Source organism: Danio rerio, chromosome 19 (assembly GCF_052040795.2).
Source record: "Danio rerio strain M-AB ecotype USA chromosome 19, GRCz13ab, whole genome shotgun sequence".
NCBI lineage: Eukaryota > Metazoa > Chordata > Actinopteri > Cypriniformes > Danionidae > Danio > Danio rerio.
Window position 1 is genome coordinate 36873506 of NC_141039.2, and position 15368 is coordinate 36888873.

At 35.3% G+C, this 15368-nt stretch overlaps 3 protein-coding genes across 8 annotated transcripts in view; 1 reads left to right on the forward strand and 2 right to left on the reverse strand.

Annotated features, from left to right (window-relative positions):
• Nucleotides 1-5344, reverse strand: part of elp2 (elongator acetyltransferase complex subunit 2) — a 50877-nt gene extending 45533 nt beyond the window's left edge. For 2 of the 3 annotated variants that reach the window (XR_015516007.1, XM_087294611.1), the window contains exons 1-6: nt 5187-5344; nt 4821-4899; nt 4261-4331; nt 3697-3838; nt 1246-1323; nt 961-1025 (exon numbers count right to left, since the gene is read on the reverse strand). Coding sequence is in view for 2 of the 3 variants with exons in the window: in XM_087294611.1 (XP_087150737.1) it covers nt 961-1025; nt 1246-1323; nt 3697-3838; nt 4261-4331; nt 4821-4899; nt 5187-5318 (567 nt within the window). In the remaining variant the exon portion in view is untranslated. The remainder of the gene's footprint in view (nt 1-960; nt 1026-1245; nt 1324-3696; nt 3839-4260; nt 4332-4820; nt 4900-5186) is intronic. The other variant, NM_001044925.1, reaches the window with a different exon arrangement.
• Nucleotides 5345-5576: 232 nt separating this feature from the next.
• Nucleotides 5577-9924, forward strand: abitram (actin binding transcription modulator). 2 transcript variants are annotated; one of them, NM_001044929.3, is given in 6 exon segments: nt 5577-5734; nt 5914-5965; nt 6834-6963; nt 7105-7181; nt 9285-9354; nt 9452-9924. In NM_001044929.3, coding segments are annotated over 6 exon segments (534 nt in total). In that variant the 5' UTR covers nt 5577-5664; the 3' UTR covers nt 9587-9924.
• Nucleotides 9925-11902: 1978 nt separating this feature from the next.
• The window catches only part of ctnnal1 (catenin (cadherin-associated protein), alpha-like 1), a 124780-nt gene continuing 121314 nt past the window's right edge, over nt 11903-15368 (reverse strand). Inside the window, exons 19-20 of one of the 3 annotated variants that reach the window (XR_015515627.1) lie at nt 13851-14736; nt 11903-12876 (exon numbers count right to left, since the gene is read on the reverse strand). Coding sequence is in view for 1 of the 3 variants with exons in the window: in NM_001144054.1 (NP_001137526.1) it covers nt 14572-14736 (165 nt within the window). In the remaining 2 variants the exon portion in view is untranslated. Of the gene's footprint in view, nt 12877-13846; nt 14737-15368 lie in introns of those variants that run through there. The other 2 variants (XR_015515626.1, NM_001144054.1) reach the window with 2 other exon arrangements.

Below are 15368 nucleotides of genomic sequence, written 5' to 3' on the forward strand. Positions count from 1 at the left end.
TTCAGGACATGGATTAAATCAAATTTGACAGGGAGGGTGGATAGTACATTTCCATACACACAAACACAAGATTTTTGTCAGGAATGCCAGTGCGATCACTGATCCATCAATGCAGAAAACTGATGTAAAATGATAATTTTCGTAATTAAAAAAAATAAAATTGCATACTAACATCCAGGAAAACTCCCGATCATAGATACATGTGTATATGTGTATATCTCTGGCTTTGGATGGCCACAGTCCTCCACTGTACCTTGGTCCCGCATTCATTTCAATGGAGCGCTACCCTGTAGTAAAATGGCGGCTCTATTGACGCAATTCTTCCAATAGACAATAACAGGGTAGGCGACATCTAACGTATATATCTATGACGTGCACTGCTCTCTGTGGTGACTGCTGGAGCTCAGAGTCAGACACTCACATAGCCTGCATTGCAGTATATGACAGAGTGTGTTTGAGTATGTGTGTGGTCACGTCATGTGCGTTTTCAGCGATATAGTGTGGAACGATGGCTTTTCAGAAATGCTATGTTAAATGCCAGTGTGAACATGGATCAATTTCCTTCTAAAATGCCATTTTAAATTTAAGACGTGTTAGTGTAAACGGGGCTGAATGTTTTTCGCGAGCGCTTCCTGCTGTGACGGGGCAGGGCAGGTATAATTGTTTAAAAACATTGACAAATACATTTTTAAATATTTTTGCGGTGCTGTAATATACAAGCCTACAAAAAAAAAAACTTAGAAAGGGTTTCGCTATTTTGCTTAAATCAAATTATTTTCTCATTGCAATGTTAACATTTGCATGGAATTGCTCATATACTTATAATATATTCATGTTTTCAGTTCTTGTCATATTTTATCACAATTTTCTAAACTATAATGAGGTGAGAAATGTTACAGGTCTCTGAAAAATTTATTTTCGATTGTAAATATAAAGCAAAGCCAGATAAGAGTCTCTCACCTGTCCACTGAGCTGCACATACAGATGAACTCTGCTATCATCTCCCCCACAGGCCAATACGGGAACTGCAAGAGACGGAAATATTCTCCTCACTCACACGGAAAAAAGGGACCAAGTCTATTCCCGGCTCCCAGACGCAAAATACAGCTACAGTCCAGACGTGAATAATGTAACAGGCAGGCTACCGTCACCCCAGGACATATTTAAAGCACAGAATGAGATTTGAACATGTGGGAGATGGACAATACAGCAAATCAACATGAAGCAGAGGGTGCCTCAGCTTACCTCTGCTGCCTGGCAACAGCGCCAAGGAGACATCCATCATGAACCCGCTCCCGAAAGCTACGGTCTGTAGGCATTCGGCTAATGAAGAGCACAGAAAACACCACGCATTAGAACCAACCTGTCCAGCTTGTGACGCATTCTTATTGCGAAATAACAAAAAAAAAAAAAAAAAAAAAACACTTATTATTTTAAAGCAGGCTATTGTTGATAGGTGAATATTGAAATATTAGACCAATTATCAAACCGGGGAAAACCTAGAATCTTTATTTGGTAAAAATAAAAAATAAAATGTGTTGAAAAGCAGGTGGGTTCTGCATGAGGGCAGACAGCTCATTAGATAACTGTCATTTGAATGTTGGAGGAATGATGCAATTCGTCATCTTTTTGTGACTCAAATGTGTCAAAACAAAAAAGAAATGTCGCATTTTTCCCAACGTTTTCACACAACACATACAGTACACTCTGCAAAGAATTTAACCTGCACTTCTTCACATCTTTTTGAGCCCGAAAAGATCCATAAAACTGTATTCATAAAATGATTTTGTAGGGGAATAAACTTTGTCTATGCTTTAAAAGAAATGTAGAAATTTATTGAGGCACTGTTAAAAACATTTTTTTATTAAAAATAAATAAATAAATTTGAAGTTATACAAATTTCAAAAACTTTAAAGTCATTTTAGCCTTTTTGTTGTCACTTCTGGGAATATTTTTTTAATAAAAATGTATACCTGCACCTATTGACAAACTAATCCTTCATAAAAGATGGATGACTTTTATCCATACTGAATGTAAAAGCTTATGTAAGTCAAATTAATTTTGTTTGAAAACTTATAAAATTATTTTAGAAAATGAATTATATACGTTTAATTAATGAAGTTGCAAATCAGATACAAACTGGTTTAAGTTCAATATTAAGTTACACAGGGTCAAATGGAATGAATTAATTTTGCAAGGTTCATAGAAATATTATTAATTCATTCATTTTCTTTTTCGGCTTAGTCCCTATTAATTAGGATGCCCTTCCAGCCGCAACCCATCACTGGGAAACACCCATACACACTCATTCACACACATACACTATGGCTAATTTAGTTTACTCAATTCACCTACAGCGCATGTCCTTGGACTTGCGGTGGAAACCAGAGCACCTGGAGGAAACCTACGCCATCATGGAGAGAACATGCAAACTCCACACAAAATGCCAACTGAAACTGTCAAGGCTCGAACCAGCGACCTTCTGTGCCCCTCCGTCACCCATAGAAATATTAATCCGCTTCAACACAATAAGCAAAGACAGCAGAATAAAAAAAGCTGTAGGATCAATTAAGCAATGCTTGTGCTTTCTTAATTCTTCAGAGATATATTTAAAATTATATTTGAAGTTGAGACATTATAAACCACATGATGAAGAATGTTCATCTCCTCTTTACAAATAAATGTGACTTGTCTAAAAATAGTCAAGGACATAATATTATATATAAAATAAATCTAATATTAATAATATATAATACAAATAAATAAATAACAATCATGATAAATAAAATTCAAAAGTGCAGAGTTGGCAGTTTTGTTATTTTTGTTGGTGTTCGGCTCACCAAAAAAAGGCTATGTTTATTAATGTGTGAAATAATCCTTTAACATGCAATTTATTGTTATGCAAAGATGAACATTCCTTTAGAAATAATTCTGATATTCTGAAAGAAACATTTCTTATTTCATCCTCAATGTTAAAAACATAAGGGAGGAAGGCTAAACACTGTCACCTCACAGCATCAAGGTAGCTGGTTTAAGTCCTGACTCGGCCAGTTATCATTTCTGTGTAAAGTTTGCATGTTCTTCCTTGTTCGTGTGAGTTTCCTGTGGGTGCAGTAGTTTCGCCCACAGAACAAAGACATGCGGTACATGTGCATTGGATTAACTAAATTGGTCATACTCTATGGGTATGTGTGTGTGTGTTTTCCAGTTCAACTAGAAGGGCATCTGCTGTGTAAAACATACGCCAGAATAATTGGCGTTTTATTCCGCTGTGGCGACCTCTGAGACTAAGCCAAAAGAAAATGAATGAATGTTAAAACATTGCTTAATAATCTGTGGAAACCAAACAGCATTTATTTTGGAAAAAAAAATCTTAAAATTAAAAACATTTTAAACATGAAGCATCCTTTCATCTTTTGAGAAAGCGTCTCGATCAAAATGTAACTTCTTATCTCTCCCAAATGTTTGTACTAGAGTACATCACATTTGTCATTCTATTCTTTTTGGATTCTAAAATCCAAGACAACAAATATAATGACTTTGAACTGCATGATCGAAACCAAAATTTCAAGAGCAATCATTTACAACAACCAACCAGCAGATGTCAGCCTTAGCAAATCTACAGTCTTCAAACACTTATTAAGTGCTTTAAAACTATCCTCTTTTGATAAACCAAGTGAGTTTTCCGTAACTTACCTGCATCAGAGCTGTATGTCCACAGTTTAACAGTGGAGTCGGATGATGCTGAGGCCACCAGTAAATGAGAGGAGGAAAGAGACACTGCATCCACTGCACACACTGGCCCTGAATGTCCTGAACACACTGCGCATGCTCTGAACTACAACAAAAAATAAACTCAATATAATCGCAGATCAAATTAAGACTTTTTTTTTCCTAATTTGACATTTTTCCCAGGATATAAATTAAAAACACTGCAATAAAAAGAAAACATTTAATTACAACTGTAGTGATAATAATATCATCATTAAAGTTCATCTTAATGTGATTTGTTGCAACTGGGTATTATAAATGATTATAGATGAAAAGTGATGCTGAAATCTTGGTACATGTTTTACAAAAAAAATTGCAACTCACATAAAAGTATTTATGTAGAATCCACATTTATTTTCATGTTAATGTAAAATCCATTGGTAAAAGCTGATTTAATATAAATGTTCGTTGTATAAAAATGTACATGATAAATAAAAAAACAAGTTTTGCTTGTCATCATTATGGTCTTTACTTTAGGTAAACACTCACCTTCCCATCCAGCTTCTCCCAAACAATAACATTATTATCTGACCCACCAGATATCAGCTGGTTCTCTGGACCTACAGATACACAGGGTTCATGCTTATTAAAAAACAATAACAACAAACTCACTATAGTTTTGCTACAATAAACTGTTTAAACGTGGTATTAGCAAAACTACAGTTTTTTATGACAATCATTGTGATAAAACAATACCACACATTTTTCATTGAGGTAAAATTGTTTTTTATTCGCACATTGGGACTTTCTGCCTAATAATATAATCTCGGTCGGAATAGTATTCTTTCCAATTTCTAAAGAGGGAAATCATATTTTCAGCTAATGGCTATCAAAATACTACATTGTTTGATCAATTAAATAGTCCTCGTGTTGTGGTCGTACATTCAAAGTTGCGTGGTAAACAATATAAGAGGGCATGTCACAAGTTGTCAGTGAGCTGATGTGCGAATATAAAACCAACTTTACCCTAATACTTTATTAATGTCCTCACAACTCTTAAACTGTAACAGATAGATTTTGACAATTATTCAAGACGTTTAAAAACTTACTGCAGTCTGGTTCATGGACCCACTGGACGGCGTTCACCCTTCCAGTATGTTTATTCAGCAGATCGACAACTCTTATTTCCTGATGACAATTCATAAAAAACATCAGCTCGAGACAAACCTGTCATACTAACACAGTCACCTGTCACTCATACATGACAGTTGACCATACATAAAACGTATTAACTATACAACTACCTAATCAAAATATCAAAATCTGTTCTCAAAAACATCGGTTTGGGTTTTAAGCTTGCACATACATGTATTAAAGAATCGGAAAGTGCAAATAAAAAAGAATACTTATAGTGTGAGTTAAATTACATGCCAGCATCACAAACAAAGCGAGTTAAATAATCACACAATCAGTACCTCTGGATTATAAATGGCAACTGAATTACATGTCCCAAACGCGATGAGCCCTCCTCTGCCCCAGGACACAACATTAGGAGCACGGTTTGCACAACAGGAGACATGACATGTGTCCATTACTGGCGCTGCCATCTTCAACGCTGCTATGTGTTACACTTAAAACGAACCGGAAGAATGTGCCACGATTGTAGTTCCGGAAAAAAAGTGTTAATAGTAGATTCCTCTGATATTACGGTTTGATTTAGCTCGAATAACACGTTATATACATTTATTATCGGAAAAAGGGAACGTGGTTGATATAGATATATAAAAAGCTCCATGCAATTCCAGTTTAGTGTAAGCGGAAGCTGGCGGACTGTTTTTGTGTAGCCTAATTTTCAGTCCGGTTTCAAACAACGCTGCCTGAATTCCAACAGTCTGTGTTTGGGTTTTCTGTGGTTTCATTTCGACATAATCGCTGTTTTAAGTGGATATAGACATGGAAGACAAAGAAGAAAAGAAAGCTCCATCAGTAATCGATCGTTATTTCACTCGCTGGTACAGAACTGGTAATATGAGCTAGTCAAATCTATTTTTCTTCTGTTTTCAGTTCATTTTACCCCAATGCTCACTGGGATTAGTATTCCTAATATAAAACAGTTTTGTTTATATATTTAATATATGCGTTATACGTTTGTAATTTTAAGTAAATCGTGAATTTTAAATGCGTATGTTAACGTTACTGTAGATCTGAAAGGAAAGCCATGTGAGGATCACTGCATTCTACAGCACTCTAACAGGTAGATATAAATGCATTCATTTTCTTTTCGGCTTAGTTCCTTTATTAATCTGGGGTCACCACAGCGGAATGAACCGCCAACTTATACAGCATATGTTTTTACGCAGCGGATGCCCTTCCAGCTGCAACCCATCTCTGGGAAACATCCATACACACTCATACACTATGGACAATTTAGCCTACCCAATTCACCTGTACCACCTCTTTGGACTGTGGGGGAAACCCATGCAAACGCAGGGAGAACATGCAAACTCCACACAGAAACGCCAACTGACCCAGCTGAGGCTCGAACCAGCGACCTTCTTGCTGTGAGATGACAGCACTACCTGCTGCGCTACTGCGTCGCCCTAGATTTTATTTATGTATTTTTTTTCAATTATGTACTCGCATATATTTTAATTTAAACTACAGCGTGTTTTACTGTACAACGTTATAACACTCGTAGAATTGTTTGTGGGGTTTTTCTATAAATATTTCCATACATTTTTACTCTGTACATAAATACAAACCTTCAACTTTAATCTTTAAAAAATATTAGCAGCTTTGCCTTCAATATGTTTTGTTGTATGTAAAATAAAAATTACTCATACTTTTCTATTTAATTGCTGCTGCACAGTTTTATAATCAAATTAAAGTAAATGCATAAGATTAGATGTAGTTTAGGGTATCCGCAGGGTCTTAAAAAGTCTTAAAACAGTGTGTCTGTGGGGTCTTAAAAAGTCTTAAAACAGGGTGTCCGCGGGGTCTTAAAAGGTATTAAAAGTGAATATTATATATATTATACTTTTATCTCAGATGCGATTAATTGTTTGACACCACTAATTATTTGTAAACTCACCTTTGCAGTGTCCTTATTTTCTTCTTATCAGGATATGCGTAATCACACTCGCAGAGTCTCATCCCATATTTCAGAATGGACGTAAAATTAAAAACATCAACTACCAGATCAGTGACGGATGCAGCCGTCTGAAGAACAAGGTTTCTGGAAAGTCAAAGCGAGTAAGGGCCATGCTTTCAATGATTTTCACACTGTTTACACGCACAATCAATACACTAATGGTTGTGATTAATTACTTCTGCATCTTTATTTACGCTTTCCTTGAACATTGAACACTATCAACAGCATTGTTTATTCTGCAGGGTGGTCAGTTTCTGACAGAGTTTGCCCCTCTATGTAGAATCACATGTACAGATGAACAGGAGTTCACCATATTCAGGTCAGTCTCATGTAGACACAACTTCTGAATTCTCTCATCTCAAATAAACTTGTCAGTTCACCGTATGGCAAAGTACCATTTGAACTTTTCATCTATAACATTTCCATTAAATACTAGTGTTTGTTCATTACACATTAGTATAGGTATAAGGTAGTATCTATAGTACTTTGCAAACATTCCTATTCACCTTATTCCTTGCCGATGAGTGGGTGCTGCCATTTGAATCTTTTTGGCTCAAGACTTCTGGTCTCATTCACTCTATTCATTTTTAGACATTAAAAGCTGCTCGTTTCGCAGTTTGATGTTGCAAACTGATATTTCCTTATTATATTACTCTACTTGGTTTATATAGTCATGTAAACATTTGTTTGTAGAGCAAGTAGTTTGACCGTTTTCTGCCGTTTATTATTCCTAGTCATTTCACCCATAGGCGACTGAATCGGAAGTTCTAAAACAATCGCGAAAACAGGCGCACTTCTGCATTTTAGAATAAGGTCAATACATCACTAGTAAGCATTCATTAAATACTAGTACTTGTTTATTAGATATTAGTGTGCATTTAATAGAGACTAGTAGTTATAAATTAGATACTAGTACACATTTATTACACCGGTAGTAAAACAATTCTTATCTTGCTTTGTCAGATCTGCTTCCTTAACTTGTTTTATGATTTGGCTGAATGGCCACAGTAGAGTTCAATAAAAAAAATGTACTAATAAAATACACATTTTTTACTAGTGATGTAGAACTAGTTTGTAATAAACTGATACTAATCACCAGGTACTAATATGTAACAAATGTGTACTAGTATCTATTTAATAGATCAAAGTACCAAATGAATAAGTACTAGTATCTGATAAATATGAAATAATGTATTTTATGTAATGAATAAATACTAGTATCTATTTAATAGGTAAGAGTATTTAATGGTACTAGTATGTGATAATTAGGCACTAATGTCTAATGATAGGAAATAGTATTTAAAACAAATTGTTGTAGCTAATGAATTAATAAAAATGATGAATTATATACAGTAGTTAAAACTGAATAGTCGATCTCTCAATTACAGATTCCCATAGAATCAATGCAAATAAATTTAAATGTGTTACTAGTAACAATAGAATCCAGTTGTAAAAGCAATAAATAATAATTTGACTTCTAGTTGATCATTTGGAAAGTGGCAAAAGGTAGATTTTCCACCAATCATCAGAAATACTGCAGCAGACCTATTGGAACCCGCATGGACCCAAGATTCTTACATAAATCTGTCAAGTTTGGTGAAGGAAAAATCATGGTTTGGGGTTACATTCAGTGTGGGAGAGATCTGCAGAGTGGATGGCAACATCAACAGCCTGAGGTATCAAGACATTTGTGCTGCCCATTACATTACAAACCACAGGAGAAGGCAAATTCTTTAGCAGGATAGAGCTGCTTCTCATACTTCAGCCTCCACATTAAAGTTCCTGACAGCAAAGAAGGTCAAGGTGCTCCAGGATCGGCCAGCCCAGTCACCAGATATGAACATTATTGAGAGCATGTCTGGGGTAAGATGAAAGAGGAGGCATTAAAGATGAACCCAAAGATTTTTGATGAACTCTGGGAGTCCTGCAAGAAAACTTTCTTTGCCATTTTAGATGACTTTATAAAGTTATTTGAGTCATTGCAGAGATGCTTGCATTTTCCACTGCAGCATGACTTTATATTCTATACTGAACATTATCTCTGTTAGGTGACATGACTTTTGTCTAAGCAAAGTCAGATCTTACTGTCCTAATTAAATAATTAAAAATCAAGGCATGATCATATTTTATTTAGGTAAAATAAGCAAATCTAGAGGCCTTTGCCTTTCAAATAAGCCACTTCTGACACTAAATGCTCAACAAGAAGTCAAGTTATTATTTGTTGTTCCTTAAACTTGAATGGGTGACAAGACTTTTGTCAGGTAGTGTATAGTCATCAACACACTTGTTTGCAAAGGAAGTAGTTTGACCGTTTTTACCGTTTATTATTTCTAGTAATAGGCAACTAAATCTAATGTTCTAAAACACTTCAGAGTGCATTGCAGGATTAGATTCCCTTATATTCACGCTTATATTTCCACAGCTGTATCAGAGGACGACTTCTAGAAGTCAATGAAGTCATTCTAAACAAGCCAGATCTGTTAATGGAAAAGGTGATCATCTTAATGCATCATAACTTTCAGTACAACTCAAAAAAATGTCGATCTTATTTTCAAATCTAAGAACTTTCTGACTTTTTTTTCTACCCAGCCTTCCACAGAGGGATACATTGCTGTAATATTACCTAAATTTGAAGAGAGTAAGAGTGTCACAGAGGGTCTTCTGACCAGAGAACAATATGAGGAGATACTTACCAAAAGAAACCAACAAGAAGTGCCTTGCTGAAATCAACCTGCTGAGACTCTTCTGAAGAATAATGGCGTCAAGCAGGTGAAAACATCATGTCTGTGAACTTTTGAATCCCCAAAAAATTAAGAGAATGATGACTTGAAGTAATTAAGACTTGTCTGCTGGATCCAGAACATGTTTCGTTGGGCTGCTATTCATGAGATGCATAGAGATGACCAGCTTTGTTTGGTTTTTTAGGGTTTATTTCGTTGCATTAACAAATGTTTTCAGTTTTAAGAAAATCGACATGTCTGTAACCAAACAGACACATTATTTGCCTTCTGCAGGTCATTATAGTTTCAGCTAATGCTAAATAAAGGGCATCTTTCCATTCAGCAGGCCTTTGTGTGTTCATATGCTTTGTCTTATACGTTTACATTTATTGTAACACAAAAAAAGGACACACACCAAATAAATGTACAGTAGTGGCCAAAAGGGATGTCTGGCCAGTAAAACTCATATTTGGCTCTTTATTCAGACATATTGATGTTATGTTGATTTTATAAGGATATCTCGAAGTAGTATTTAGGCTTGTATCTGCTCTGCGTTTCATTTGAGACAACGTATTGAGCAAACATTTGGTGAGAAATATGCTGGAGACTTTTAGAATAGTAATAATTAGCTCAGTGATAGTAAATAGAAACAAAAGAAAAAATGAATTCAATGTTATAAGTTACAAATAAAGCATGGCTATGATTCAAATAGTGTAAACAAACTAGTAAATCATGGCTACTGTTTACAAAAATGAGCAAACAAATTCTTAACTTATGGCCACGATTAATCCAGACCTAGTAAATTAGGGTGTAAACACAACCGATTTACAAAAACAAAGGAACATTTTTTGTGGCCACTAGAGAACATAAAAAACATGTTCAAAGACATATATAAAAAAAAAGATGACTTTAGTTAAGGTAAATGTCATATATGAGCAATATCACATGAGTAGCAGTGCTATATGGCTGTATATCGGCACTGGTGGGAGGCGTGTGCTGGCTCGAGGCCACAGGCCGAGTTCCTTAGTGACCCACTAGTGATTATATACAGCCATATCGCACTGCTGCAAGTGTAATATTGCATTTATACAACAGTTTGACGTAGGGCTGGGCGATATGGCCAAAATGCAATCTGGATAATTATTTTCCATAAGGAACTTTAACGATATATATTTCAAAATCAGTTGTTAATGCTTCCAGATTTAGGAGTACCCCAACAATAACTGACAATGTTAAGCCATTTAATGGAATAACGTTTTCAGCCAATAATTTTTCGTTGGCCAAAGATTCAGTACAGCTCTAATATCAACACATTTTTAGATTCCCATTGTTGCACATTTCTGGTGTAAATAAGCAGCTGTAAGATCAATATAGAGTAAAACAGTCCAGAGCCTATCATTGTTATTGACAAATTTTATCACTTCAAAATAATAGCGTTTATCGGCTCAGGCCTAGTTCGACAGCATAACCAATAAATAAAAAAAATCAAACACAGTCTCAAAAATCCTTTTGTGAGAGGAACTACTTTTTTTCTCCCATTTCTTCACATCTGCAGCTGACATCAGAACAGCAGAAAGCATTGCTAATTTTCCAACGTCACTTTAGAACTAGCATTTGAATTTTCTAGTGTAATGTCTAAAATGATGTCAAAACAGGTGATTTTGTTGACATTTTAAGATTAAGAACGGCATGAAATGCCATCAGTCTACAGAGATTTCACCGGTATTTCTCGGTTGCAATTGGAATATCACAATAATTAACCCTAAAATAGTCAAAGCAAACACTACCAGATTACTATGGTATAAATGTAGCATTACAACATACAAAAGCAAGAGATAGACTTAGAATGTCTCTTACCTGTTCTGTAATGATTTGTTAAGCTGTAGTTTAAAGCAAAAGCTGTTTTTCTCTATTAAGGAATTATTATGCAGTCTCTGTCGCCATCTTGTGGCGGAATGTCAACAGCCTTTTCTCCTTTGCAGTTTTGCAGGCTGACCGCCGACACACTAAATCTCTCCAAATCCAAAATATTTAAAGTAGGCACTATCCTTTTAAATAAACTGCATAGTTGCAATCTAAATAACTACATTCTCAACTAAAAAAGCCTCAAAAGTACATGATGTTGTCCAACAGCTGCTATATTTGTCTGCAATAACTGTAGTCCTCTGCTTGCCACTCATGTAGGCGGAATAATACAAAAGGGTGAAGAGGCTGTACACTTGCTGATATTACTTTAACATCTCCCGGCTCTCAGTATATCAGATTCAAGAACCAGACAGAACTGCTGTATAAGCATAAATAAATCACACAGTCAGTAATATTTTAAGAAAAATAACGTATATTTAGACTTTGTTTTCTGATTTAACAATCATTCAAATGGTCCAACACTAATACAATGGGAAGTCATAGCTGCACAATCATCTCTAAAGCTTATGGTTTATTAATCAGAGAAACAGGATCAACTAGAATTAATGTGTGAATGGAAACCCATTGCTGAAGAGCCTTTTTATCTGCGTCCTACTAAAATGTTGCTCTTCGATGCACTACAGCCTAAACTATTGATTGACTGTACATACCGTCTTCACTCTAACCTTTTAGGTTAATGTACCAAAGTCTTACATTGTTAGGACAGAAGTAAAAATACAAATCACAGTGACCTACAAGGCAGTCAATACTATTACAAGGCTGTCGCTCCTATGACAATACACTTATTTAGAAAGTTTCCCAAAAATGACACTTCGCATTGTTTCAAACCTGTATGGTCTTCAGCATTGACTCTTATGGTGTGGAGAAAAAAAAAAAAGTTTTTAAAATATCGTCTTTTGTGTTTGTCAGAATAAATACAGACCTGGAACAACATGAGTGTGAATAAATTATTAGGTAAACTCTCTCTTTAACGGAACACTCTACTTTTTTGGGGAGTAGGCCAATTTTATTAGTCTCCTAGAGGAAAACAGTTGGGTTTACCACTTTTTAATCCATTAAGCCAATCTCTGGTCTAGCTGGGGTACTTTTAGCTTAGCATAAATAATTGAATCGGATTAGACCATTAGCATCATGCTCAAATTTTTCCATAAATAAGCTTGATTCTAATGTAGTTACTTTATGTACAAAAAACTTTCTTGATTATGACATCATAATGGGAGTATAGTTCCTAGCCATATCGGAATAGAAATCAGGAACTTTTCATTTTCCATTGGTCTTCGTACATGATGTAATTACATTAGAATAAAGCTTTAAATAGAAAAATGACCAAAACTCTTTCCTGACATTTTTGAGCAAGATGCTAATGGTCTAATCCGATTCAATAATTTATGCTAAGCTAAGCTAAACGTGTTTCTGCCAGACCTGAAATCCTAGCCGTATCGGACTAGAAAGTGGCAATTTTTCATCTTCCATTGGTCTTAGCACAAGATACAGAAGAGTCTAACTTTAAATAGAAAAATTATCAAAACTCTTTCTTGACGTTTTTAACCAAGATGCTAGCGGTCTAATCTGATTGAATGTTTTATGCTAAGCTAAGTGCTCCCGCCAGACCTGAAGATCAGCTGAATGGATAAAAAAAATGGTAAAACTCAATGGTTTAACTCTAGGTTACTTCTTTTACCTTAGCATAAATAATTGAATTGGATTATACCATTAGCATCTTGCTCAAATATGTCAAAAAAGTTTTAATAATTTTATGTACGGAGACCATCGAAAAAGTTTTTTGATTATGACATCATAATGAGAGTATAGTTCCGGCTAAGCTAAGCTAAAAGTGCTCCCACTAAACCTGAAGATCGGTTGAATGGATTAAAAAATGGTAAAACTCAACAGTTTAACTCTAGGTGACTTCTTTTAGCTTAGCATAAAAAATTTAATCAGATTAGACCATTAGCGTCTTGCTCAAATATGTAAAAAAAAAAAGTTTAGATAATTTTATCTAATTAAATTTAAGAATAAAAATCTAATTCTAAATCTAATAAAATCTAAATAAGATAAAAATCTAATTTTATCTATTTTATTTAAAGCTTGAAGCTAATGTAGTTAAGTCATTTAATAAGACCAACAGAAAAGTGTCTTGATTATGACATCATAATGAGAGTAATATTACTAGCCGTATCAGAATAGAAATAAGCAACTTTCTAGAACTTTCCGTATCTAGAAATACGAGAAAGTGGCAACTTTTCATCTTTCATTGGTTTTATGCAAGATCCAGAAGAGTCAAGCTTTAAATAGAAAAATTATTAAAACGCTTTCTTGACATCTTTGAGCAAGATGCTAACGGTCTAATCCAATTCAATGATTTATGCTAAGCTAAGCTAAAATTTCTCCAGTTGAATGGATTCAAAAATGATAAAACTCAACTGATTAACTCTAGGGGACTTAAAATGAGTCTTTTTTAAAAAGGAGTGTCCTTTAAAAGAAACCGCCTTTTTCATGAACATCCTTCAGAAATTCCTTTTTAGAAAACAACATATCTTCCTGTAAACTCTCAAACGGAACATCAAGATGCCTATTTTCTCATCATAGTATCCAAAAAATACCGGATTTGTGTCTTACAGTCTTAAGCGACTGCCCTTGTATTGAGATCAGTGTAGGAAGATGATTAAAACTGGACATATTTGGCATCAACTTGTACATGAGGCAGTTATGTTAAATACAGTGTGCAGAGTGTTTTGTTTTTTTGCATTAAAACTTATCATGTACACCTCAACGTTGGCTAATCACGAAAAACATTGTTGAATATTGTTTCGGTTAAAACCGTAGCTTATTTACCAGCCATTAAACTCGAAATAATGACTTGAACACATGCAATAAAGTTTTGTTTTGCTTTTTCTTCGATATATCTCTTTTTTTGGTATTTGGAATGAGGCTGGCAATGCTAACGCTACCGTACACCACAAAGCGAATGGGCAGAAGCACAAAGAATGGCACGTTGTGAGCGAGTGCACCGCCATGCACTTTGTGTACAAGAACAGACAGGAGCGCCTTTGGTTTTGGGAGTTATTTGCTCTCCAGGAATGTGAGATTGGCCATGTGCTGCTCCAGGGATTTGACCCCAAATCCGTTGGAGCCTTTGCCGTTGAGAGTTTCCTCGCTGACGGGCGCGCTCAACTGTTTCTCCCTCCAGTGCTGGGGTGAAGCCAGGCAGCTGCGCTCTGACTTACACTGCAATTAAAGGTAGAACATGGAAATAAATGCAAACAGTGGTGGACAAAGCACACAAATCAAGCACCTAAGGTAAAGTTCAGTAAAAGTATAAAGTCCTCGCTGTTAATTGTACACAAGTTAAAGTGTTAAATGTACTCATTGATGATATTTATTTTGCAAGAAAAGTTTTAGAAAAAAATTGATTAACAACGTATACATTAAAAACGTACTGATAATTAATGACAAATCAAGTGTTTAAACAATATAGCTATACAATAAGTGAATACGTGTACGATAAGTGAATATAACAACTTATTTTACAGTTTGTTGAAATTCTTGATTCTGATTGGCTGGAAGGTGTGCAATAAAATCGTTGGATGCTAACTTCATCTTGAAAACTATTTCAAGAGTTCCCACTTAGATATGCTTGGAATTTATGGCTGGTTTGGCATGCTGTCCCGGGAGAGAACCCTGAGCTCGGAGATATTTAAGCCCAGGGCTCCCGCCCGGTCAATAAGCATATCAGGGGATCAGAGATTAGGTAGGTCTCGATAGCTCCCCCTTTAGAAAGGGAAGAAAAAGGAGGAGATGGGGTGGAAGGGGGGATTCTTCCAAAACGAAGACGGAGCAAAAAGGAGAAAGTGATCTAT